This window comes from Falco rusticolus, chromosome 9 (genome assembly GCF_015220075.1).
Source record: "Falco rusticolus isolate bFalRus1 chromosome 9, bFalRus1.pri, whole genome shotgun sequence".
Classification (NCBI taxonomy): domain Eukaryota; kingdom Metazoa; phylum Chordata; class Aves; order Falconiformes; family Falconidae; genus Falco; species Falco rusticolus.
Window position 1 is genome coordinate 24,392,254 of NC_051195.1, and position 26,862 is coordinate 24,419,115.

The 26,862-nt window shown below is 41.7% G+C and overlaps 1 protein-coding gene across 3 annotated transcripts in view; it reads left to right on the forward strand.

Moving 5' to 3' along the window:
* The window catches only part of WDFY4 (WDFY family member 4), a 144,763-nt gene that overhangs the window by 14,423 nt on the left and 103,478 nt on the right, over positions 1 to 26,862 (forward strand). For 2 of the 3 annotated variants that reach the window (XM_037400317.1, XM_037400318.1), the window contains exons 8-18: positions 5,419 to 5,579; positions 5,927 to 6,379; positions 7,992 to 8,096; positions 8,967 to 9,157; positions 11,769 to 12,379; positions 17,174 to 17,267; positions 22,730 to 22,944; positions 23,877 to 23,989; positions 24,953 to 25,160; positions 25,429 to 25,505; positions 26,210 to 26,428. In XM_037400317.1, the coding sequence (XP_037256214.1) occupies positions 5,419 to 5,579; positions 5,927 to 6,379; positions 7,992 to 8,096; positions 8,967 to 9,157; positions 11,769 to 12,379; positions 17,174 to 17,267; positions 22,730 to 22,944; positions 23,877 to 23,989; positions 24,953 to 25,160; positions 25,429 to 25,505; positions 26,210 to 26,428 (2,447 nt within the window). Of the gene's footprint in view, positions 1 to 5,418; positions 5,580 to 5,926; positions 6,380 to 7,991; positions 8,097 to 8,966; positions 9,158 to 11,768; positions 12,380 to 17,173; positions 17,268 to 22,729; positions 22,945 to 23,876; positions 23,990 to 24,952; positions 25,161 to 25,428; positions 25,506 to 26,209; positions 26,429 to 26,862 lie in introns of those variants that run through there. The other variant, XM_037400319.1, reaches the window with a different exon arrangement.

The window sequence follows — 26,862 nt, forward strand, 5'->3', positions numbered from 1 at the left end:
AACATCATTAGACCTTAGTCCTCGCGGGTTGACCCCTCAACCGAGCCCTAAGCCTGAGTTATGGTGACTACATATAGGACAAGCCTTCACAATGGCCCGAGCCTCCTCCATAGTTTGTAGGTTCGTGCCAGCCCCTTTGCATTTTGATGGAAGATTGAATGGGCTTCTCGGGCTTGACAATGTGGTGCTAATGGGGGTTCAGTAGCGACTGCGACAAGATGATCAGCTCAAGCATTGCCCTCTCCGAGGCCTTCTTCCCACTGATGGCTTCGGATATGGATCACTGCATGCGATTCCGATCTCTGTGTGATTGCAAGCTGCAAGCTCACGAGTAGTTCTGTCAAGCGTTGATTCTTTAAATCACGCGCGCTTGCATCTTCAATCCGGCTGACTATGCCAGCAACATAGAGAGAATCTGTGACTACGTTCAGTGGGACATCTCTCCATCTAATAAATGTCCAGACCACTGCGAAGAGTTCTAGCGTCTGTAGGGAATCCTTTGGCTGCACTTGTAGAATTTGGTGTTGCCACCCTTGCTCATCTTTCCACGTTATGGCAGTGGTCCTAGAGCGTCGACCCACATCAGTAAAGGCCATAAGAGCATGCGGGATAGGCTGGCTGGATCGCTTCGGCTTAACAATCCAGCCCATGTTCTCCATCCACGACAGGATGGGCAATGGGAGTGGTTTAACTATTATCGCTGCTCCATCGTGGAGTAATGCAGCCTGTAGTCCCTCGGAGTTCTGCAAGTACCACTCCCAGTAGATCTGTCTCATCGGCACCCATATCGTGCCAGGAGGAGTGCCATCCACCTGTAAGATACGACAGTGACCTTTCTTGATCAGCTCCGTCAGCGTAGAAAGTTTTTCTTGTATTGTGCGTCGTGGTTGCAGTGGGGGAGCTATCCATTCCAATACGATGGTGGTGTACTCCCCTTTCTCCCCCGTTTTTATTTTTCGCTGTGTTAGAGCACCCATGAGGTACCGAGTGCCACATAAGATAGTCAAATCGATGGGTAACCCTACAACACGCCGATGCGTGGAGCACGTAGTCACCATTGATGCTATTTGTTGTAACGTTTGTTCTTGCTGTTCAGTAAGCTGTACTGGGGTTGAGGGATCTGTCCCTCTCAACAGGGGGCGTAGTTGATTTAATAGTTTATTGGGGATGCCCACTACAGGTCGGAGCCATTGCAGATCACCGAGCAGTCGTTGGGCGTCGTGAAGGGTTTGGATATCCAGATGGAGTGACAACTTTTGAGGCTGAATTGTTGTATCAGTAATGCACCACCCCAGATACTTCCAGGGGCTTGATTCTTGCACCTTTTTGGGTGCTACTACCAAGCCTCTGTGCTTGAGTTGTTCTGTTAAAACCTGTTTTTGTTGTAAAGAGAAGGGTGTCGGCTGTGCTAACAAGATGTCATCCATATAATGGTAGATTAAAGTCTTAGCCCAGCATTGTCACAAAGGTTGCAGTGTGGCATCAACATAGAGTTGACACAAGGTGGGCGAATTTCTCATTCCTTGTGAGAGGACCGTCCATTCAAAGCGTTGATCCAGTCCCTCCTGGTTGATCACGGGTAAGGTAAAGGCAAATCTGTGCTTATCATCTTCATGTAAAGCAATTGTGAAAAAGCAGTCTTTCAAATCTACAATGAGTAAATGCCACCCTTCCGGTATCATAGCTGGGTTGGGTAAGCCAGGTTGTAAGGCCCCCATATCATACATCTGTTTGTTTACCGCTCGCAGATCGTGAAGCAATCGATACTTTCCAGACTTTTTCTTGATAACAAAGATGGGGGCATTCCAGGGGCTCGTTGACAGATGCAAATGACCTTGTTGATACTGCTCTTTAACCAGTTCATGCGCCTGTTCTAGGCTTTCCCTTTTTAGCGGCCACTGCTCTATCCACACTGGTTCCTCTGTCTTCCATCGGAGTGGGATCGGGAAAGTCCAAGCAATGGCCGCTCCTAGAAAGGGAGGTCTGAAGTGAGGACCATCCCCATTTGGGCCAAGATATCGCAGCCTATCAAAGCATGCACCCCCTCAGGCAGTGGAATAATCGAGACACAACAATTTATGACTTTGTCAGCTATAGTCCATCGTAGTAGGGGGGATTTGCGAGCGAGGGTCATTCCTCCTACTCCTGCAACTGTAGCATTGGTCGTATGGGTTGGCCAATGCACCGGCCATTTGTGTGCACTGATTATAGAGACATCAGCGCCAGTATCCAACAGCGCAGTAATCGAGAGTGTCTGGTCTCCATACTGCACTGTGACCGATCGCCGTGGTCGTTGACCCAAGCCAATAGTCAATAAAGCCATTTGTCCCGTAGACCCAAAGTTACCTTGTCCTCGAGGTTGTTCTTGCAATGGTTGGAGGGTGCCTGCAAGATGCGGTAGTGGAATCAACTGGGCTATCTTGGTCCCTTTAGGTATAAAGAGTGGGGGAAACAGTGTCTGAGCCATAATATGAGTTTCTCCGTGAAAATCTTTATCAATCAGTCCCACCAAAACATTGAGTCCCAACATGGTGGCTGATGAACGCCCTATGAGTAATGCTCCAACAGCTTGTCCGCTTATACAAATTGGTCCTTGTATGCCAGTAGCAAGTTTTGTAGGCTTTGAGTCCAATAGGGTACAATCTACTGTTGTTGCCAGGTCCAAGCCGAGGCTTCTGCTGGTTGTGGGTTGGAGAGGAAAGGATTTTGTGCTGCTGGGTAAGCAGCCGCTTTTTGTGTCGGCGCGGGGCGGCTCTTCCCGCTGGGTCGCCTGTTTCCCGATCGACGACAAGCAGCTTCGTTGTGAGTGTCTGAGCGGCAGTTTCGACACCATACAGAGTTGGCATTGCAGTCCCGTCTCATGTGTCCGGTGACACCGCAACGGAAGCACCGTAGATGAGATGGGCCGCGGGCATTTGATCGCCCAGCAGAGGCTTGCAAAGGAGCAAGGGCTGCCAAGACCTGACTTTGGGTAGCCTGCGCCTGCTCTTTTAAAGCACTCCCTAGTTCTTTTATTGCCTCGACTAACATAGCCTGGGGCCCGACTGGCACTTGTGCCATTCTTTCTAAAGCTTCTTCTATGGTCCATGTCCCTGGTAGCGTAGCTAGGATGTTACGTGTGGCTGGGTTACAATTCTGTATGGCACACTGCTTTAAAATAGAGCCTTTGAGATAGTCTTGCACCCCAGCCGCCTGTATGGCGTTTGCTACCCGATCGATAAATAACCCAAATGGCTCCTCCCTTCCCTGCTTGATTCCCATATACGAAGGGATTCCTCCAGGTTCCTTTATACGGTCAAGCGCTAGTCTAGCTAGCCTCATCGCCTCCTTCGCCTTATCCGGTCCCATCAGTGCCTGAGCTTCAGTTCGAAAATAGGGTCCTAAACCCATCAGCTCCTGTAGAGTAACCCCATGCAGTGGGTCCCCTGGCTGTCTAACCACTGCTGTCGATTCCTGAAAAGCAGCCTGCCAATGAGCATTAAACAGAAGCTGCTGATGTTGGCTCAAGATTAACTTCATTATACTGTGTATGTCACTCGGGAGTAAGATATTAGTTCCCCAAATATAATCTAACATTTGCCTGGTGGGTTCCCCTTTCAAACCTGACTCACTCACCGTAGCCCTTAGCTGAGTTAATAATTTCCAATCTAAGTTAGTGATAGAAACCGTGATATTCCCCTGCGCATGTGGCTGTGAATACGTGACTGGGAAAGCCTCATGCACGATTCCTGCGGCAAAATCACGTTCACCCTCAAGCATAGCACTTTCTGCTGTCTGCTTCCAGACCTTTTGCCTATTTTGGGCAACCTGAAAACTTTCCACAAAAGGATTCGTACATTCCCTACTCTCTACTGGGTTTTTACGCTCTATTTCCTCATTTATCTCATCATTCCCCGACGGATGGGCTGAGGGTTTCGAAGAGGGCGGCGACGGGAAGGGCGACTGTTCCCACCTCCCCGCAGTCCCCTGTTGAACCGTCAGCGTAGGCACCGAGGGAGGCAACGGGCAATCGGGGGGGGGGAGCCGATTCCCCCTGCTGTGTGGCTATTGCAGTCCCGCTTGCAACTCCCAGTCGTTCAGAGGCAGCAGCAGCCGCTCTCTGTTCAGCTCGATGTTGCAAAAGGGCATTGGCGACAGCTTGCCACGGTTTCATCAGTTTTTTGGCAGTTTTATTGTCGGCTATTACTTCGGCAAACAGTGTGTCCCCATAATTACGCCACTCTGCATGCTCGAAAACCGTATCTGGATTCCCAAAATGACCCTTCGCTACCCCATACGCTAATAACCCAGGTAATTCCCTTTTACAATCTATGCCCTGAACGCTCCGCTTTTCTAAAAAGCATTTGAGCAAATCGTATGTCGCTTGTCTCTCCATACCGTCATCAGCGCTGTTGCAGCCTTTGTGAGACTTCGGCGACGCGTGGCCGGCGGGACCCTCTGTAGGTGCTCCCAGGCGCGGGGACTGTTCCCTTTCGCCTCCTGCACTGCTTTCAGGACCGGTACCCGATCTCCGTCGACTCGTGGCTCGCAGGTTCAGCCCTCTCTAGGGTCTCTGTTTCGGGTGCCATTTGTCACGACGGAGGGAAGACACAGTCACTCAATATGAATGATCAGGAGACTTTGTTTATTGTCCCTTACAGTCACCTTTTATGCCTTGTTATAATTAGCTCATACATATTACAAAAGTTAAGCTCATTATTGGTTAGTTGCCTAAATACCAAGCCCACCCCTAGTTTCTCTTCTGTAGTTATCTGTTCCCTCCTGCAACATTCTTTACCGACCGCAATCTTCTTGTTATTGTGTAACAAAACCAGCCAAGGACAGTGTATTTTTGCTTTACTTCAGATAAGCTGAGTGCGATGTGCATTTTTGTCCAGCCAGCTGGACTATGTCTATGTGAACTTTTTCAGCTAGCCAGCTATCCACACTCAGGCAATATATTTTTCCCTTCCAAAGGGCTGAGTTTTTTCTGTTACTTATCTCAGTCAGCAAGTTTCTTACCTTGTCAACCATATGCCTGCCTTTTAAGGTGAAGTGTCTGGTTTAATGTTTTGATTTCTCATAAAATTTAAATTTTTACTCCCCAAAACAGGCATTTTTGGATATAATGAATAATTTTAAAAAGTACACTTATCTGGACTAAATTCAAACATTTATCTTCCCTTTCTTCAGAAGACTCCTCAAAATTCTTTTTAAGTTTGAAATTTTTGTTCTAATTCAGAATGTGCTACCATGGTGTGGAGTTACTGTTTGCAAAATGGTTAAAGAAGTCAGAGAAATAAGGCAAAACGACAGTAAAATAGACTGGGGAGGAGTGGGGAGTAAAATGGGTAGCTCCTGTGTGCTCAGTACCTGGTGATATATCCAAAATGTTTTACTAAGGCATGAACATGTGACTCTCCCAAGTTTTGTTCCTAGATGTGAGGGATTGGAGCAAAATGAAGCAGACCCCTATCTGGATGAGATCTTGGACATGCTGACCTGCCTTACAACCTGTGGAAAAACTGAACTGAAAGTTTCTGGTGATATTGTACACCCACAGTTACCGCACTTTGATTTTGAACAGACACGGTCTTCTGGTACAGTGTGTATATATATATTTGTATTTATATGTGGCTATGTAGCAGGTCATAGAAAAGTGAAGCTCTGTTCATTATGTGTTTTAAGATGGAGGAAGAAGTATGAGATGGCATCTTTTCTCTGTGACCTTAATGCTGCAGGAGTCTGACTCTTACCTATTTCAAACTGAACTGATCATGTCAGCTGTAGGGTCTGATCCGAGGCTGAGAACATGCCTCCCAATCACATCCCTCATGTCTGTGACTTCTATTTCCACTTTCAGACATGATTTAACATTATAGTTATTGTGCTTGCAGTCTCAAATAGCGCTGATGTAAAAATGGTCTTACCTGGTTTTATCCCACAGGAATGACAGTGAAAAACCTCCAAGCTTTTCAGGTGTTGCAGTCCATTTTCCAGAAAAGTAATGACCAGCACTTATGTGGAAGAATCTTGGCAGCAATCAGTACCATATGGGCCTGGGATACAGTGAACTTCTTTCTTCTGGAATGGACACTACAACCTATCAACCAGTTTACTGACATAATCCATTTCAAACCACACCAAGTCCAAGTCCAGTTCTTCAGACTGGTGGAGTCCATAGTGCTAGACCTGTCTTATGTCCCCCATGAAATTTTGAAGAAGATTCAGTATTTAATAAAGGAAAACATAGTGCCATTCTGCACCTTGACAGCTCTCCGGTGCCTTCTCAGCATGACCAAGAAGGACCTGTTATTCAGTGACATATTCCGCGACTCTGGGCTCTTAGGCCTACTGCTGGCTGTTTTGAGGAGACAAGCCAAGATCCTCAGGAAGTCAGGTACAACTTAGTGTCATTCACAATGACTGTTGAAGTAGGAAGATCAATGGGAATTAATGAAACCCTTTCTACAGTTAATTTATACATTTTATATACTAAGTAGCTAGGTTTTGTCTTAAAGCCAACTGGCCTAAGTTTATGACATACTAAGTTGGGGGTCATCTCTGAAATCTTAGCTGTTGATTATTCTGTTTGCTAGCCTAAACAGTTCTGGGCTATTCTTCACCAGTGTATGATGAATTATTCTGGAGGGTACCATTCAGCCCACGTTTTTAAACAGGTCTTAATTTGGGGTTCTCTAGGATGCCATCTTGAGAGCAGAGGAAGATTTTTTTCTCAGTGCTTAGTTCCTCTGAAAATAAGACTTAATCCTGAGGAATAATAATGGAAAGCAGTTTCTTGAATTTTGACCATATATTACGTGCAATTACTACCACTCATTGTCATCTGATATAGTTTATTTCCTATTATGAAAACAGGAAGGTGATGGTCCTGGTATAGTAACTGGAGTACAGCTGACTTAGGGAATAGATTCAGATATTTAAAAGTTTATAACTGCTATTAAAGAAAGATGCATGGTAACATTTTCTGTGCTGTATGAATTAGGAAATGTCTTTAAATTTCAGTGCAATAGTTATTTAGTAAAGGAGGGAGGGACTCACAGTACTAGGTATAACTTCTGATGCAGCAAGCACAATTAAATTATTTATACACATTTATTCCAAACAGCAGAAGGGACATGAATTGCAGAAAATGTTCCAGAGTGCAGATATCCATTACCTGCAAGGATACTTAGATTTGCATTTTTTATATTGGAGAACTAGAGTTTTGTACAAGAGTACTTAGGTAAGGTTTGTCAAGATACATACCAAGGTTCTTGAAAACGTACCTTCTGGTTAGAAGCTGGTGTGTAGGTGCTTTCTTTTGTCTTTGCATCCATTTCACTCTGTGATTTAGATTTTATAGAATGAGTAATTGAATAGCTATGTAATTTGTAAATTTAGACACACAGATGAAGAGGGACTGGAGCAAAGGCACTGTGTGAAGTGATCATTACTTCCCTCTTTTGGTTTCCAGAAATTTAGCCTGCAAACTTCAAGGCTTTTAGATCTAAAAATAACCTACCTTACACTGTCTACTCTTGGAAATGTTTGCCTTTGAATATGCAAGGGGTTTCTGCTCTTCACTTTTAGTTTAGACATTTGAGTACTTCTGTTGCTTAAAATCTCATCACTTCACAGCTCATAATCCATAATTTTCTTTTTAATTGTGTGTGTTTCTACTAAGGATCACTAAACAGGTAACTAACTCCACATCAGTTGAGAAGTGGAGACACTACAATTGCCAATATTGCCTGTGGTTATGCAGAAGATCTGGGCTGCAGGGCATAGAATCAGACCTGTTTTTCCCAATCCCAGACTAGACCCTGATGACAAGACAATGCCCTGTCTGAATTTTTTGCTCATTTTAGGGTTCAAGTAGCCTGTAAGCCATATTTAAGAGAAAACTGGAATCTGCTGGGGAACTGGTTTTGCTTTTTGGTTTAACATATTTTAGCTACAGATACCTATGTCTTGTATAAATTATATTACAACTTCTAATAAACTGACAGCTGGAATGCATCTGCCTGGTGTGGAAGAAGGCACTGAGAAGGAATTAAATGCTGTGATGTTGAAGATGGTGGCTGCCCTTACAGTGAGGTCTGTGAGGAACACTGGTAAGAAATTACATATAATTGCCTTACCTTTATGGTATTTGGTAGTTAGTGACCACTATGCCTCTTAAGGAGCACCAACAAATTTTCCCACTTTTGTGCTTCAGTGAGAAGTGAAGGAGAAAATTTAGAAATGTAGGGATAACAGATACACCAGGAAGAAATGTGGCAAAGTTGTTCTCATCCTGCATAATGAGCTTTATCCCAGTACCCATCCTGCTTCCCTCATCTGTGTGGATGCTATTGAAATGTTTACATAGAAAAAAACAATCTTACCTTGAAAACAAGACTCTGTCCACAAGTTTTGGGTAATGTTTGTTCATCCAGATTTTTTTCTGTGATATCTATTATTTGAAATCTTGATAGGATCAGACACATGCTGAGTAACGCTCATACATTTAGTATTGCATACCTAAGAGGTGTATGTGTAGGGAATATAGTGAAACATGGTAATACAGAAGTGAACTCTTCTGAATAGTGGAATCCACTCACTTAATTTGCTCATGAATCCTGGAATCATCATGTTTGCAGCATCTTACATGGTGCAAATTATTGTCACAAACTATTAAGCAGTCCCCTTCATAAACTAAGGAGATGTTTAACCTGGATACTCATAAGGCATCTTTTCCTTTTAATTCATTACTGTATTGGGAAACTGTCGCCTATGATGATTAGAAACCATGGTCATCCAATCATTTTAGTTCTAGTTGTTCCTATGCCATTCAGTTTGTGTCATCTTTAGCTTAACCAGCTCTTCTTCTTGCTTCTCCTGCTGTACTATTACTCAAAATATTACACCAAAACCGAAAATCTATCTGCAGGTACTACAACTGTTATATAACATTTGTTATATGGTACTGTATTTGTCCCCAGTTGTTCTGAAGGACTATGGAATGGTGCCATATATCAAGATATTTTTGGATGATGAGTGCTACAGAAGTGCTACTCTCAGCATCTTGGAGCAGCTATCAGTCATCAACTATGAAGAATATATGAGCATTATTATAGGGGCCCTCTGTTCTTCTACTCAAGGGGAACTACATCTGAAACTGGACTTGCTGAAGGTAATTTATGTGGCTTCTCTCTTGGTTGTTGTTTTCAAGAAAACTGCTTGGCTTTTGGCAAATGGCTCTTAATCTCACCCCTAGCACTGAATTTTTTCGAAGAAGTGCAGACAGAAAAAGCCATGGGCCAATTTTTGATTCTGGTAAATTGGGCGCTTTGATTTTTAGTAGTGTATGTATGTGTGGTGAACACCTTCACTCAGTATCAGATTGTGAAGTATTTTGAAGACTTAAATAGTAATGAGGGACAGAGAAATGGAAGTGGCAAAGGGCACAGTTGTATGAGCAGTTCACATGTAATATGACAGAGAAAGGGGAAACAAACATGAATAACAGTGGAAGAGATGTGGAGGGAGGATGTGAGAAGAGGTAAAGGAGGAAGACTGGAAGAGGGAGGGTAGGTATGAGATGAACAGCTTGATTCTGGTGAGTTTGAGGCTGAAACTTTGCTGTCCTTAATTTTGTCATCTCTCATATGCACCAATGTAATAGAAAAAGAGATGTGAAATAACGAAAAGGAGTAGTCTTGTGAATGTTTGGAGGAAGAAATCAGCGTTATTCATAGCCTCTGTTGTGTTTATAGAGGGCTTGATCCATAAGTAATGAAGCAGTGGAAGCAATGTGTTTTATTTTGGTTTAGATCATAGGCATCAAACTGAAAAGCAGCAGTGTTGTAAGCACTGATTTAAAGTTTCATTCTACATTCTCGACAAAGCGTGAACTGAATTGAGCTTTCAGCACAATATAGCACCTGATTCTGTGATTAAAAAAACCATGCTACTTTAAAAAAACAAAACCTTGAAAAAGTTTATAGTTTGATTTGAAACAGTAAACTTTAACAATGTTTGCAGGAAAAGTTGAATATAGTGTCCAAACTAATATGAAAATAAATGCAGCTTTGGTGTCTAATTTTGACAGATGTAACTGTATTAAAGCATAATGTAGGCAAATGAATTTATTATCTACATCCATTGGGACTGTGATTGTGTTACACACAAATTCAGATTGATTTGCTAATATATATTTATCTGTTAAAGCCTGCGCCCAAATGCAATTAACACTGCCATATTCCAGTGTGGCACACGGACAATTATGAGGAATAACAAATAATGGAATGTGAAATAAATTCTGTTAATGATAACTGAATTAGGGGGTTTTCAGCAGACATCAGTTTTATAGATTCAAGACAGAGGAATACTAAGTCACAGGCGATTAAATTCTAACTGAGTTAGAACTGAAGGAAATGTAGTTACTGTTGACCTTCTTTGAAATGTGTTAAAGCCGTCCTGATAACTTCAGCTCTGAGTTATTAAATTTGATCCCTGTTCAGAAGTCTCTGCCTGGTTTGATACATTATCATACAAAATTGAATGACAGTAATAGAGTTCCCCTTCCCCCTCCCCCTCCAGTTCTGCCAACCCTTTCTCATAGTCCTGGATCCTGTTACAGGGAGACATATATGTTAAGAAACCATTCTTCTTCAGCAGGCTGTGAAGTGAAGCTCTTTCATTGGATGTCTATTGGAAAACTTTATATGTAAAAACAGTGCTTTCCAACGTTGGCTTGCAGATAAAGGTACTGCCTCAAATGTGAAAGATCCCTGGTGCCTGAAAGAGCGTCATATTTTCAGAATTAATTGTGCAATAACCCGAAAACCTGGGATGGATTACATTCAAATACTGTAGACTGTTTCCTTGCCAGCTCTTTTTTTTCTCACTAATTTTACTTCTAATACTACAACTCTTAATAACTGTTCTAGATTTGTTTTAAAATAGCAAGCCCATAGCATTCAAAATTTACAAGTGGTATAGGTTAGTTTTTATGCATGCACAGTATTGTCAGGGTGCATTCACGTATAACCTGCTTCAAGCAACAATCTAATGACCTAATCATTTAGCAATCTGACTCTTTATGGCTTTTCCCCTCCAAAGTGTTATGCAAACTTTAAAACAACATCTGCTGAGAAAGGGAATTATTATTGCCTGCCTTAATGACAAAAGCCTGCTGCTTGGTATTCTTTGGGCTATCCTGTGTCACTGCTTTTTTGGAAAGGGTTTGCACAGTCATGTGAGCAAAAGTCCAGTGTGCCTTCCCATGTGTATTCAGGGCTGTAGGAAGACTTGCCTATAGAGAGCTGTGCCACCTTGTCAGTTTCTGTATAAGGTTATTTACAATGGAATCTCTGCTTTCATTTAAGGCAAAGGCAGATTTCTTGAGAGAGTCTGAGAAGACTGATGAAAGAATAGCCAGAGATCTGAAACTACCTCTGGCCAAACTCACTCGGATATGTGATGCAGGAAATTTGATTTCTTTGTTTATTCCTGTAAGCACTATTCTATACCAGTCAGGCTGACTCCATGGGTTGCTCCTGAGGGTGCATTCAAATTTTGATTGAGTCATTGGCTATACGGGAAAAGGGAGAAAGAGAAAAATTGTGCAGTGGTGACCTTTACTTTGACCAACTTCTTTTTTTTCTTTTTTTTTGTTCTTCAAAGAGTGAAATTTCAGTGAAAGAATTTTGGTACAAGCTTGGAATTTTAAAATATTCTAAAGCTTCTTTGTCCCTTGATTTAAGTACTGCTTTTGTCTCCTTTCTTCCTAATGTTTGTAGTCACTCCTGAGGATACTGGAGAATCCCAAGAGTCATTCAGCTTTCAGAACCTGTAGTGGATTCAATGGACTCCTGTCCCTTCTCTCAGACATGGAAGGTGCATTGCAGGACCCTCCCTCTGGACTGTGGACAGCAGTTGGTCAGAATTGCATATTGGAGCTCGTTTTCTACACGCTTCAGGGGATAGCAGCAGCCCTGCACCTGGATCCTGTCAACAGCAACTTCTTCCAGAGGAATGGTCTCTTTGAAAAGATGGCAGAGGATCTTGGGTCACTTGGATGCTTCTGGACACAAGGGGAAAGGGAAATCCCTCTGAGCCTTGAGAAGACAAGGACGTTTGCAGAGTTCTTGGATGCAGCTTTCTGCTCTTCAGAACCTTTCCCAGTGTGGCTAAAGAACTGCATATGGATTCTGAATTTTCTTGATCACATGGTCAAAGGAACACTCCACCTGGAGAGCTACTTCAAGGAGAGAAAGCCAGAGATGGGAGAGGCATCAAGAGATGATCAGGATGAACCCCAGGCTCAAGAAGGGCATCCTGTTGCTTTCAAAAGACGAGGCAGCAAATTACCTGCCTCTGCCTGTAGGCTATGGGGAAACTCTGAAGAGAAGTAAGTTTTTATTTACTGCAGGAAATGTAACAGTAAGACTAGTATCTGCATTTTATATGGTAGTAAACTGAGGTAAGTTATGACATAACTTGCCTAGGACAAACAAATCCATGCCACAGTCTCAACTTCCAGACAACAGAAATCACCTCTTTTCGGAAGGTAAATGATGGTAAACATTTAGGTATTAAGTGTTCATGTGAGCAGTGGGACACACAACCCCAAGTTGCAGAGTTTGTGCTGAAGGGTCTGACACATGCAGTGTGGGAGCAGGAACGGGGTCTAAGGAAAGGGTTACTGGGACTTGAAGCTTGCATTTGCCCCAGTCAGCTTTGGCTTCCTGAATTATGTGGGAAGCTGTTTCCAGTCTCCTGATAACTTAAAAGTACAAACTGTTTTAAATGCTCCCCCATGCTTGTGTCTCAAAGCACACATGTACAGACACACACTCTCACTCATTTACTCATACAGCTGAATCAGAGAAAATTGGAAGAGGAATATTAATGCTGCCTGCCTCATATAATGAAAGATTATATCAAAATACATATCCTTTGCAGGAAGGAAAGCCTACACCAGGAATCAACTGGCTGTAATCAGAAAGATCCTTGTGTTGTTTTGCCGGCTGAGCTGTGAGGCTGTGTGGTAACTGAATGAGTACCACTTGTGGAGAAATTAATCATGTAAATTAGGATCCATTCAGTTCACAGTGTCTGGTTTGGAACAGTTTGGCTTTGGCTCTGGGTTGTGAAGGCACAAAAGGAAGCCAGATTAGCTAGATGTGGCTGGAGCGTGTCCAGGACAAGTGTAGGCAAACACAGGAGAAAAACATGTACGGGCAAGCTGTCAATCTTCAGGCCACACAGCCTTTTCCAGCAGCAAATTTTCTGAAAATAAAAATAAGAAATGAAGTTCCCAGAGTTCCTGCAAGCCTGTGGTTCCCCTGATGCAGCTTCCTCTTAACTGTACTCCATGCTCACACTTCCTCCTGAGGAAGGCTTTAGCCTGGTGCTGTGCAACTTGAAAGGAGGAACTTGAGTGCAGTCAGTGTAGGTGGCCTGTGATGCCCAATCCTGCAACATGTAATTAACATCCTTGAAGAGAGCGAAAGAAGGTGATTCTACAGGAGCCTGTGACTAAGACACAGGAAAATCAGTATTTTAACTGGGTAATACTTTAGCCCCTTATGCTGTCCTGTGGTCAGTGATGCTGCAAGCCACAGGGAATTGACCCTTCCATTCCTGTCTGCAAAACAACCCTCTGTGTTCCTGCTTCTGTATTAATGTTTGAAACACCTTCTGTGACAGATGGAGTCTCTGTTCTCCCTTTTGCTCCTGTTGATTAGTGATAGCTTTTGCAAGCTGTGTTAACTGAGGCTGATCTCTCTTTGGGAGGGAAGCCCCTCTTCATACACCCCGTAGCAGAATGGCTGCTGCAGCTGCTGTTCCCAGACTTACTGCTGTAATGGCTCTTCAGGTTCTTTGTGGCATCTCATTTTGTTCCCAGACCATCTTTGTCTTATTTTTAAGTAGCAGCCAGTGCAGAGCAAATTTAGGATTCACACCATTATACTGGTAGGGTAGATGAATTGGAATCATGGGGCTGACCGGTTAGCCTTGAGGCAGGAGTGTGAGAGATGGTGCATGGAGACAGCTTTTGTACTAAGACAAGCTAGGAAATGAGAGCCTCATGGAAAACAAAGGAGGCTGCAGATCAGACTTACATAATATTCTTAAAGGGGAGTGAGTGTGCAGTGCTAGCAGGAAAGCTGAAGTGTAGTTCAGTGCTGGTCAGGGACTCTGGATTTTTCCTTCTTTTTCCTTCCTTTTTAACAGTCCTGGAGAGTACTAAACCTGTCAGGCAGTGCTCTAAAATATGAAGACGTCTCCTTATAGTTATGGCAATGTCTTAAGAACTTAATGATTTTATTTGTTTTTTAAAGGATCACTTTATATTATTGTCTTCTGATACTTGCATTTTGTTAGTTCATATTTTACTTCTACTACACATTGTATGGGTTATAAAGTCTCTATATGAGAAATTTTTTTTGGATGTTCAAGTGTTGTGGTTTAACTCGAGCCAACAACCAAGCACCACATAGCACTCATTCAGTCCCCTTGTGTTGGAGAGAATCAGAGGAGTAAAAGTGAGCAAACTCATGGGTTGACACAAAGACAATTTAATAGGTAAAGCAAAAGCTGAGCATATAAGCAAAGCAAAACAAGGAATTCATTGACCACTTCTCAATGGTCAATGGCAGGTGTTCAGCCATCTCCAGGAAAGCAGGGTTTCATAACGCATAAATTACTTGGAAAGACAAATGCCATCATTCCAACTGTCAACCCCCTTTCTCCTCCTCGCCCCAACTTACATACTCAGCATAATGTTCAGTGGTATGGAATATCCCTTTGGCTAATTCGGGTCAGCTGTCCTGGCTGTGTCCCCTTCCCATTTCTTGTGCCACTCCAGCCTTCTTGTGGGCAGGGCCTGAGAAACTGAAAAGTCCTTGACTTAGTATAAACATTACCCAGCAACAACTAAAACCATCAGTATATTGTCAATTTTCAGTATATTTGTCAAATCCAAAATACAGCACTGCACCAGCCACTAAGAAAGTCAGCTCTATCCCACCTGAAACTAGGACAAGAGATAATGATATTTCTTCAGTCTAGGAAGACTGCTGTGTGTTAAGAGAACTGGACACACTGCTTGGTGATGTATTTTTACAGTGCTAGAGATGGAAGTTTTAATTGAATTGAAAGTTTGGGAAGTTAATTGAATACAGTGGCTTAGGCTAAAAATGAACTTGCTCTGAGGAGCACTTTTGCAGCATGAAAACAGACTGAAGTTTCATAGAATCATAGAATTGTTTAGGTTGGAAAAGACCTCTGAGAGAATAAAGTCCAACCGTTAACGCAGCAGCGCCAAGTCTACCACTAACCATGCCCCTAAGCATCACATCTATCTGTGTATTAAATATTTCTAGGGATGGTGATTCTACCACCTCCTTGGGAAGTCTGTTCTGATGTTTGACCATACTTTCAGTGGAAAAAAAATTCCTAATATCCAATCTAAATCTCCCCTGGCACAACTTGAGGCCATTTCCCCTTGCCCTGTCACTTGTTATCTGGCAGAAGAAACCTACACTCCGCCTCCCTACAGCCTCCTTTCAGGCAGTCATAGGGAGTGATAAGGTCCCCCGAGCATCTTTTACTCCAGACTAAACAGCCCCAGTTCCCTCAGCTGCTCCTCATCAGACCTGTGCCCCAGACCTTTCACCAGCTTCGTTGCCCTTCTCTGGACACGCTCCAGCACCTCATGTCTTCTTGAAGTGAGGGGCCCAAAACTGAACACAGTATTTGACGTGCAGCCTCACCAGTGCCCAGTACAGGGGAACAATCACTTCACTAGCACTGCTGCCCACACTGTTTTGGGTGCAAACCAGGATGCTATTGGCCTCCTTGGCCACCTGGGCACACTGCTGGCTCAGATGTTCAGCCAGCCATCAACCAGCATGCCCAGGTCCTGTTCTGCCATGCAGCTTTCTGGCCACAATTTTAAACCTATTGATTCTAGTGAGCCCGGGTTTTTCACTTTAAAGGTGGTTAGGGGTTTTGGGGGGAGATGGGCATAGAGTGTATTCTCAGTGTGTACTTTTTTCTTGTTTGACACTTAAAAACTCACCCACATTCATGTCATGTATAGGGGTGTATGTGTCCACACTGAAGCCACTACTGAAGTAAGTATTTATATCAGATATGACTTTGGTTCATTATACAGAAAATATTGTAAAGGAGCAATTTCTTTGAAAGGATCTTTCTTCAGGGTGCAGTAAGAATTATTGGTCACTGTGTGGCAGCGTGGTACACATTACTCGCTGCTCTGATGTATCAGATGAGCCTTACTGAAGTACCTAACGTATTATAGCCTTTTTACCCTCCTTTAGGTCCCTTGTAAAAGTGTTTTTGGTTTTGTTTTTTGTTTTTTTTAATCCTTACTCTTTTACTTGTACTCTTTGTTTTATACAGTCCATAAAGCATATTGTGCTTTATGTTCTCAGTCTAATTATGGCCATGAAATGTTGTCTTTGCTTTTCTCACAAGATCTATTTGGGACAGATGTTATGGACAATGCACATCACAACTCCTGTTCAGAGGTGCACCCAGAAATGCTGATGATCCTTTGAATATTATAAGCCTGCAGTGTCTAAACTAGAGTTACTGCTATGCTAAGGCTTCATCTTTGATATATATATATGACTTCTAGTCTTTATCATGGCATAAGCAGATCTCTGTGGTAACTGATGCCTTGGTTCCTTCCTGTGCCTGAATATACAAAGTTGATATGTGTGAAAATGAAAACTGGTGGGGAAGCACAGATATTTAACTTTCTTTTACTAATTTTGCTGGTTTGGCTTGAAAGTACTGAAATTATTGCCCAAGCAAAGTTACAAGCTACTTGAAAATAGTAAATATAACACTAGTTTTGACCTCATGCAACTGGAGAGGTCCTTCTTGTTGTCTGTTATCTGTACTGCAAATATTTTAAAAGGTAAAGTTTGTTTAAACAGGAGAGTGCACATCTTTTAATATGCAGGTCCCTGATATGTAAGCTCATGAGCAGGTTATGTCCTTTCGTTTTTACTCTAAGGAGGGTTTCAGCTGTTCTAGGTCATCTGTATTGTTCACTAAGTTTCAAATGCTGAGCCTAGTTCCTGCTAGGAGGATTCAGTGCTTTACCTTGGAACATAGTTGGACCCTCTTTGCTGTTGTTAATGTTTTGTGTGTCTTTTTCCTGCAGGTGGGATACGGGAGACTGTGCCATTGTACATCCAGGTGCTGTCTGTGTTATGGTGAGGTTGTTACCAAAGCTGTACAAAGAGGGACACTCTCAGGTGAGCCTGAACATATCAAAGTGCCATCTAAACAATGTCTTCTACTTTTCTGTAGCTTCATTTCCAAGAATTTCTTACTCTTTCCCGATGTGGAAGTCTTAAATTTTACCTAGAACACTGGCAAGAGGAACAGCACAAATTTCACTGGGTCAAGAGAGTCACAGAATCATTTAGGTTAGAAAAGACCTTCAAGATCATAGAGTCCAACCGTCAACGTAGCACTGCCAAGTCCACCACTAAACCATGTCCCTAACTGCCACATCTACACATCTTTTAAATACCTCCAGTGACGGTGAATCAACCACTTCCCTGGGCAGCATATAAAAATAACAAAGGCTCTTGACTATCAATTTGACTAAGTCTTTCTATACCTGTCTGATGTAGGGCATGGGTCTTGGTCCCAGAATACTTATTGCAAAGGTACACGTGTAGAAGTCCTTTGAAAATTGTTTAAAATATTGCTAATAGACCTAGTGACCAGAACAGTCTGGTTCTTTAGGCCTAATGATCCATAAATCTTCAGTGCAGCTTAGAATCTGCTTTGCTTTGTCAAACCTTCCATACACACCTGTACTCTGAACAGGCACATTGCCTATATTGTATCTGCTATCTGGACTAAAATCCTTGAATACAGTTTAAGTACATATGGAGGGGTTGAAATAAAACCAGATTATTCATCCAGAGCTATGGAAGCGGGAGTGCAACTAACTGTTGGCACATCCCAACTCTGTGTAGCAGAACCAAGTCATCAGCTAGCGAAATTTTGTTGATTACGGTAATTAACTTCTGAAAAGCAAGTAGAACAGTTAATTGGATGGGAGTGTGTCATCAGGAATCTATTGCGGTCAGCTCTAGGGCTGAGCTCTGTGAGAAAGCCTCTCAGTCCCTCAGTAGATGGCAGTGTTCTTAAAAATATGAAGGACTAGAGCACAAATTTCAGCAATTTTAGTTACGTATTTAAGTGTGTTCATTTTTTCTTTTTCTCGCTCCTTTTTTTCTTACTCAACAAGAAATTATTACTGATAGTGTTTGTTCAGTATTGCTGTTATAAATAGGGTTGCCTCAGGTAAAATGGGACCACTGTTACACAGGGTCCTGCATCAGACTCTAGCTAGGAGTTAACACATGTCCTGAAGAGTTTTTCATCTAATGACCCACAAAAAGGATAGAGGAAAAGTAGGATTTCTTCTGGCTAATTCTATTTAAAATCACGTGAGAAAACGAGTGGAACCTCATACTCCATAGCTTGGGCAGCTCACTGATGCTGCCAGGTAGTGACACAAAGGGTCGAACTTCAGTACCTTCAGTCATGACATATACCCCTTGTGCAATGAGATGCTACTTGAAACATGGGAGTCATGCGAGATCTGATACAAAAGGCGGACATGAATGGCTAGTGAAGGGGAGCTACTTGGTAGAAAGGTGACCTAGAAAGTGAAGGAATTTCTCTTTGAATAGTTATATTCTGTCCCAAAGAGAGTACTATTCCTTCTTTCAGTGCAACAATATTTGACAACTATACGAGACATGAAATAATTTCTTTTTGGATAGAGCTTTTTCACTGCAGACTTTCATTCAAAAATCTGAAGGGGCTTCTTGCTCTGACTTTAAGACCAAGTCGAACAGTACATTTTTTAGGAGCAGTGGTGAAGAACAGACAGTAACTCATCTCTTGCTGCATATTTTAGTGCTGTGTCAGGTCTTTTAGGCCTAGGTGTTCAGGAGTAAACTGGAAAAATCTTCAGAATCAGTTCAGTCATGTACAAATCCTTTGCTTTCACAGAAATGGCAATGAGAAAGCATGGCTTTTACAGAAGCATTAATGGAACTCAATAAAATTAATGTACTTTGATTCTGACCCTCAGAGGTAATATCCATTTTCCGCCAAATTTGCAGCTTCTGTGACCTTTGTCAGACCCAAGCAGTGATGGGCTGAAGCAGTGTTGAGCCTGTCAGCATAGAAGAAAGAGTAGCAGAGAGTAAAACAGGTGGTCGTGTGTTTCAGCCATTCTGGTCATCTAGAATGACAATTAAAAGCTGAGGAGAACAGATTTGTGGTTGTATATTACTGCCATTCCTAGGTATGATCAAAAATAATTTGAATGTTGTAAGCGTATGAAAATTTGCTTAAAACACTTAACATCCCTCCACCCCCAGGAAGACTGTCTTTGAGTCAGTCAACTTTAGAGGATATTGCTCATGTTCATGCCTAGGACTGGTACTAAGCCAGTTCCCATCAGACTTCATATAGTTTGACCAAATACAAGGTGGATTTTCCTTTTATTAATATGCTGCCTATTCTGTGATGAAAGATAGCATTGCTATATGTTTCTAAACCTAAGTAAAGTGAGACAGGATATGTGGATATCAGGATATTCAGAGCTCTTTTTCTACCTTACAAAGAAAGACGTTTCCCCTCAGCCATATCTCATGCTTGTCTGGCATTTTGGAACTGTGGCTTTTAAGACCGCAGAGTGTCATGCCAGACCTTTACTATTTATGATGTCAGATAAGATCTCCTAGATCTGAGGAGGCTGGTAAGGGAAACAAAAGAACTTTCAAGAAGAGAATCAAGGCATGATTCACTTCTGTGTTCTCATCCTGGTATGTTTCTTGTGAGTAAGGACAAAACCAGTCCTCATATTATTCATTATGTAAATTATCTATACATTTTAAAAATAATATTGCTTCCACAGCTGGATTTGTCCTCTCGATTTTTGTCTAATCTCTCCTATGATGAACTGCCGTCATATTCTGTTGTAAAACTATGTTTTACATATGTTGTAAAACTAAAACATTGTGCAGTAATAAGAACTTTACACCTTTTTAAAAGACCTTTATCCCTGGTTTAAATTTAGCCTAAACTAGGTGCTCTCACTGTAGATGTTAACAGCATAACACTTTCCAAGTATTTGTACTTAAAACTGAAAAATATTCCTAAACTTAAAAGGTCTCTGACATAGATATGACCCACAGAAGACTGTGTCATTTGTCTGCCTTTAGACTAATATTGCTGATATCACTGCTAATGTAATCGTTAATATCACAGTGAATTCCTAAATTACTGCACTGCAGTGTCTGCATGAGGAAAATCTTTGGGTATTTTGCCAGAGCTTCATTCCCCTTAGGATTATGCAGCCAAGTCTTTCAGAGAAAGGAAGGGAGACTGGGACTCTGGTAGGAGCAAGGAGACTAGAAATACTGTGCCAGTGGGTCCTCTGGCTTAGGCTGGTAGCTGAAGGTCAACTCTTTCCCCTGAAGGCTTTGCTGCAGGCTTTGCTCCAGCCTTGTCTCCTAGGGGATTTTTCTTCACTGAGCCTGATTACAGTGCATTTTTTAAAAGAAAATGCACAGACTGTCTGCATGTTCTTTTCCAAGGTTATTTTTGGGCTTTTAGTAAGAAGTTTGCTTGTTCATTGATCAACCAACTTCTGAAGCTTTCACTGTTCTTACAGACCAAGCAAATTTCTCCCTGTGCTTCCAACCCCAGAGCCTGCCCTTTTATTTGTTCTATTTCTCTTGCTATTCACTTTCTCCTTAAAAAGCAGCCGGTGTCTCTATAAAGTTGCACTAAAATCTCAGTGATGTACCCTGGATTGAAGACACAGGAACTCTGCCAAGAATCCCTGGCTAACTACACTGAAGATAATTTTCTACTTTGTTTTGGTTTTCATGCAATCACATAACTTACGATGTGGCACACAGACAAGTTTACCTTCCTCTCAGGTGTCTGATGAACATCATATTATAGCACTACATATTAGCTTAGAAAAATGAGAAGGAGGCACTGCATTCAGCTAATACTGTGGGGGAAAAGCAAGAGGTCTGTCAGACCATGAGAATTAACAAAAGAATTCTTAACATTATGAAGAGATTTTGTTGCCTGGCTTAAAATGGTCAAGACTACTTAGTGTATTTTCTCTAGAAGGCAATAGTAGCCCTGGTGTTCATATGAGGAAATCTGTGTAGCTTTTCTTAACACAGAAGCTGTACCAAGGGAAATGTGAGAAGCCTGATGGAGATGGTATTATTTGTGTGGAGTGTTTAACTAGGCCTTATCTAGGTTTGTGGTTCTGGCAAAGTAGAAGCAGTTCACATGTTCATAGCGGGGTTTTTCCCTGTCTGCTTGCAAGGAATACATGAATACAAGTTACTGTGCAACTTCATAAAACTCAGTTATACATATATATACATATACAGCAAAGCAAGTTTTGCTCAAGGTCAGTGGATGAGAGTTAATCAGGAAAACATTTTGATAGAATGGGAATGTTCTTGCAGCTGCAAACTGTGCATCAGGGATTTGAGCTATAATAAATTCATGATTTATTTTTAATAGCAATTTAAGGAAAAAAGTTGCACAGATGATTTTCAGAAGTGACTCAAGCTCTCTACAGACAATAGGTTTTAAGCTGATGGATGTCTACCTTTTCTTTAGAAAGCACAATTTAAAATTCTGGGTCATTTGGAACTTTCAGAAAGTGCTAGTTTTGATGCCTTGATTTCTTCATTAGTAAAACTAAGTCTCTGTGATATGTTAGAAAGTTAATTCTTATTTTCTGTGAAGGGCTGCTAGCTTTTCAAGTAAGAGTTGCTCTGAGATTGAAAAATAATTATACTTAATAAGCCAGCTTATTCTGAATCCAGTGAAGTTGCTTCTCATTTGTGTTACAAAATCAAATGCCATTGTCCTAATCTGCATGTCTGCCCCCATTATTGCCCTATTCTTTAAAACTTTACATAGATTTTTCTGAGGACAGCTTATCAGAAGGCCAAAGAGCTCTTGGGAGTAGGGAACACTTCGTCTTTCTAAGACTTGTGTTTAAATATATGATGCACAGTTACATTTGTGTGAAAGCTAGTTAGGTCAATGGAGTAGACATCATTCCTAATTGGGAACAAATTGCTCTAAAGATAATTTTTGAGAATTGAGATACTTGTTTAAGATCATTAAGAAGCAATAATGAGGGAAAGCTTCAATTCAGCAAAACATGTAGAGAAGTGTTTAAAATTGTTTCATGATACTAAGAGATACAGTTTTGTTTCTGAACAGTGCTTTTGGAATGAAGAGTAGATCATGTCAATATGACTTCCCATGTGCTGAATGTTAAATATATTCTCAGTTACTGTGTTTGTTTTGGAGCTTATGCCTAATAACCTGCCCTTGGTGCTGGTCCCTTCTTTTGAATGACAGCTGATTGCTCTCTTCCTTCACTACCATAGTGTTGTGGCAGTAAAGCTCAGCTGTGGATGGCCATGCAGGTGCTTAGATGGATATATGCACGCTGTTCACGTGCAGAGCTTCATAGAACAGCCATGCAGTTGCACTTGAGCCTCTAGCCTTAGAAGCTTCTTTTCTGGGCCAGATTTTTGCACCCAGAGATTTGTCAATTTAAAACCAAAAAGCAATAACCATGTACAGTTTTAGTTCCAGCCTACTGACTTCAGTTCTGTGTCCATTTCAGCTTTCACTGGAAATCCAATGTGCTGTGGTTGATCATATCCAGTCCTTGGTGAAGTCAGAGAAGAGTCGCCAGGTGATGTGTGGATCTGGCTTGCTGAGCACCATCATAACGTCCTGTCAGGATGCCTTCCGCAGTGAGAGCCATCCACTGCATCTGCCCCTCACTCGAGTGTTTGAGAAGCTTGCGTCACAGGCTGTTGAGCCAGATGTGTTAAGGTATCAGATTGTATCTAATGGAACCAATTTGCTTTAGTGGTACAAATATTTTGCAAAGTTTATGTAATAATTAATACTTCATGTAGTGCTCTAATTCAGCAAGGCTCTTAGCCTTTTGTTTCAAGTCTCAGTTAATACTACTTACATATTGATTACAGGATATATGTTTAATTGACTTAATGAAGATGATATGACTCTGTAGTGTTCTGCTGCATCATCTCTGCAGGGGTTGTAAAGCCATTTATGAGTGGTAACTAATTAAGTAATTGCAAAACAACAAGGGTTATTCTCTCCTGGTATTCATATGGAGAAGCTGTTTCCTGGAGAGTAAAAGTGACTTTCTCTTAGCTCAGATCCACGTCAATGACAGATGCAGAAATAAGAAGCATAGTCTTGTTTCTCAGTCTCTGCTGTTTCTACTTTGATTCTACTTTCTTCTTTAATGCTAGCAAATGCTAAGCATGAGAGCACCTAACAGAGATCAGAGTGCAGATGAAGTTGGATATGCAGTGGAAGATCACGTTCCTTTACTCAAAAATGGAACTGAATTTCTTAAAAACTAACCAAACAAACCAAAACAGTAACAACCACCAAATAAACAAAAAACACCCCAAACTCAAAAAAACCCATAGGTTTTTTTTTTTTTCTGAAAAATTAGTGGTATTTAAAAGCATTGCTGAAGGAAATAAACCTATGGGGTTTTTTTCAATTAGAAAACTTTGAAAGGGGAAGTGTAAAGTAAACAAATGTTTTTGATGATACAATGGAAAACATTCCTTCTGTTCTGTTGGGGTGCCTTTAAAATTTGGTGTCCAAAAAGAAAGTTGGTCTTCAGAGGGATGAGCTATATTTGCAGAGTTGCTATGAGTCCAGTGTCCAGAGTTGATTGTTCTCCTTTTTTTGGTTGCTTTCTCCTTTTTTTTTCATGTTAGGCAATTTCTTTGGTTGGGAGGTTCTCTGTCACTGCCTTCCAGGCCCAGCACAAACAAGACTGAGGTCCTTTCATGTCAGGGGAGTGATTCAGCTAATGCAGCGTGGAATGAAGGTAATCACACCATGAACAGCCTGTTGCTGATACAGTGGCTGGGTCATAGATGTCTCTGTAATGACAGGAAAATGCTGTTGGAGTAGGTTGCTCCAAGATAGTCAGTGAAAGTGGAGTATGTATGGGTGTTTTACAGAGGGCATTGCCCAGGTTGGGTGATACTTGACTGACACTGAAAGTTGATCTAATGATGAGTAGAGATCAAATTATAATACATGTGCTCAAGCCAGATGCTGATATAGACTCAGACTTGGCTGCATCAGACATGGGAATGATCTATAAAAATACTAATCATATTCCACAAAACAAGGGCAGTGTTTCCTGGGTTTGCAGCATATTTTCCCTGTGGTTTATAGCTAGAACTAGAATAAATATGTAAATAAAGAACATTGCTTTTTGGAATTCTTAGGATACCCTGGTGTAATCTATCTTGCTTATACAGGTGATTTTCTATCCAAGTCCTTTCTCTGTTCTAACATATTTTGCAGGTGAAAGGCTACAGTAGTAGTATTTGGCACTTAAACTGTTCTCATGCCTATGGGACACCTGGTACAGAATGGTACAAATTTGGGTCTTATGTTCTTTGAAGTCATTCTTTAGATCCTCTCCCATGTGTTAGTTCTAACTATTCTGTTATGGCAGAATATATAACCACAGAATGTTCTGTGTATAAGAAAAATGGAAGCAATGGGTCAGGAACTAGGGTTGAAGTTTGGAGCTACCTAAAGATGTGTGGGGAGAAAATATGGCTTGTGTAAGCTCATGTCTCCTGCCAGCCTCCCATTTTGAAATTCCTTCAGTGCAATATTTTTGTGTACTGCTGAGTATTTCTGCAGGCTGCTGAGGATGTGTTATTTGAAGAGCATGCAGATCTGTTCTTAGCAGTGATGAATATGGGCAAAGCCTGTGGCTGAAACGGTATTGCAGACACTGATTTGGTTAGGCACTGTGTTGATCTTGTAGGTTCAAAAGAGGACATGGTGGACAATAAAACCGATCCTCAGACAGCTGTGCCTGTCAGCAGCTGTGCTTGGGTGTCTAAGGGATCTGCATTGGCACTCCAGACTGCAATGAGTCTCATCTCCATGACGTCACCTCGAAACTTCCAGCTCCGCAGTACTGCTTTGGCTCCATCTTTTGTGGAGTTTGACATGTCCATGGAAGGATACGGGTATTGCTGCTGTTGGTTTCCTGTTTAGCTGCTCTGCAGACTCCAAGCCCTTATTCTGGACACGGCAACCAGCGCTCTCCATCTTAGTCAATCCTTGTGTCCTAACACTGCCTTCCTTGCAGCAATGTTGCCAAACAATTTTGTTACTGTCTTATTGCTGATAGCCTAAGCTCTGGCTTGCTACTGTGATGCTGCATTATTAAGTCACTGGTGACCTTCAGGGATAATTTTATGTTTCTGATGGATGGGTGCCTTCTTGCTTTTGTAGGTGTTTATACCTCCCTACCTTGGCCACTGTCATGGGACCCAGTGCAGAGCAATCTGTCTCAGGAGGAATTGGCATGGGTAAGCACTCTGACTCATGTACAGCTTCCTGAAAGCACTGACGTTTCAGCACCACTTAAAGCATTCAACATGTGTAAGAAATGGCAGCAAATAAGCTGTGTATTTCAATACACTTCTGTCTGTATCCCAGTCCAGCTCTGAGCTGTATAACTCAGACTGCTCACCAAAATACACTGCCAGACGCAGCTTAATAGTGTGATGCTTTAACATTAACATTAGCGGTACAAATTCAAAGCAAACTGCTGAAAAAAACGGTCTTAACAAGTAGAAGTCATGAGATTTCTGGGTTACCTTCCCCAGAAGGAATAAAAACTGTCACTTAACATGAAATGAGGTTCTTCTATAGATAAAAATCTATGAGTGAACTGTGAAATGGCTGTAGCTTTTGCTTCCTGAATTTTGTGAACTTTGAGAAAACTTGTTTCTGGCTCAGTGCTTCCCAACTGATGAGCTCTGTGGTATAGAGATCTAGTAGTCATTTCTCATCAGTTAATTTTAGGTCATTTATACATATGTACACACGCACATATGCAATCTGTATGATATTGAAGATAGGCAGTGAAATCTAATAGAACAGAAATTAAACCTCATATTCTAATATTGGTTCTTACATGGTTTGGGCTACAGATGAAACAGAAAGCAGGTTGCTAATGTCTGCACAGGGAAACCAGCTTCCTTACTGCCTTTTTGTTTCCTGCCTACAGGAACCAGAATGTTCCCTCCCTCAAGTGGCCTGACGCTCTCATGCTGGTTTCTGGTTAGCAAGTTTGGTTTGGTGCACAACAATCACCCAGTCCGTTTCCTCACAGTTGTGAGGCATATGTCAAGAACAGAACAAGAATTTGTTTGCTTTTCAGTAAGCTTCTTCCCACAGGATCTTTCTTTGGTCATTTCCACACAAGAAGTGGAATTTCAGCCACTTGGTAAGGCTCTTCTCAGTTAAGCTGCAGTGCTGTATTCTCTGATTATCTGGAATTTTTCATGAACAAATTTCGTCTTCCTATAAGTACCCAGAACATTAGTGAGACTTCTTTATCTCTTCATTTTCCTTCTGTCACCCTGTTGTGATTGTAATTCTTGGTCATATTTCAGTTTTAGGTTTGCCGTAGGCATTGAGAATTATTCTATGGCATGCAATACATAATAAAAATTACAGATATTCCAAGGAAGACTTTTGAATGTCAGTTATGTGGTTGTGTGCAGTTGTGGGAACTGGATTTAAACCAGCTGATCCCTGCCTGTTCTGTGTGGCAGTGGGCAAGTTTGGAGAGTAGGACTGAGGAGTTTGGGAGTGATCTACCTTCCTAATCAAACAGCACATTACTTTTCCTCACTCTTAGGATGTTTTCTATCATGC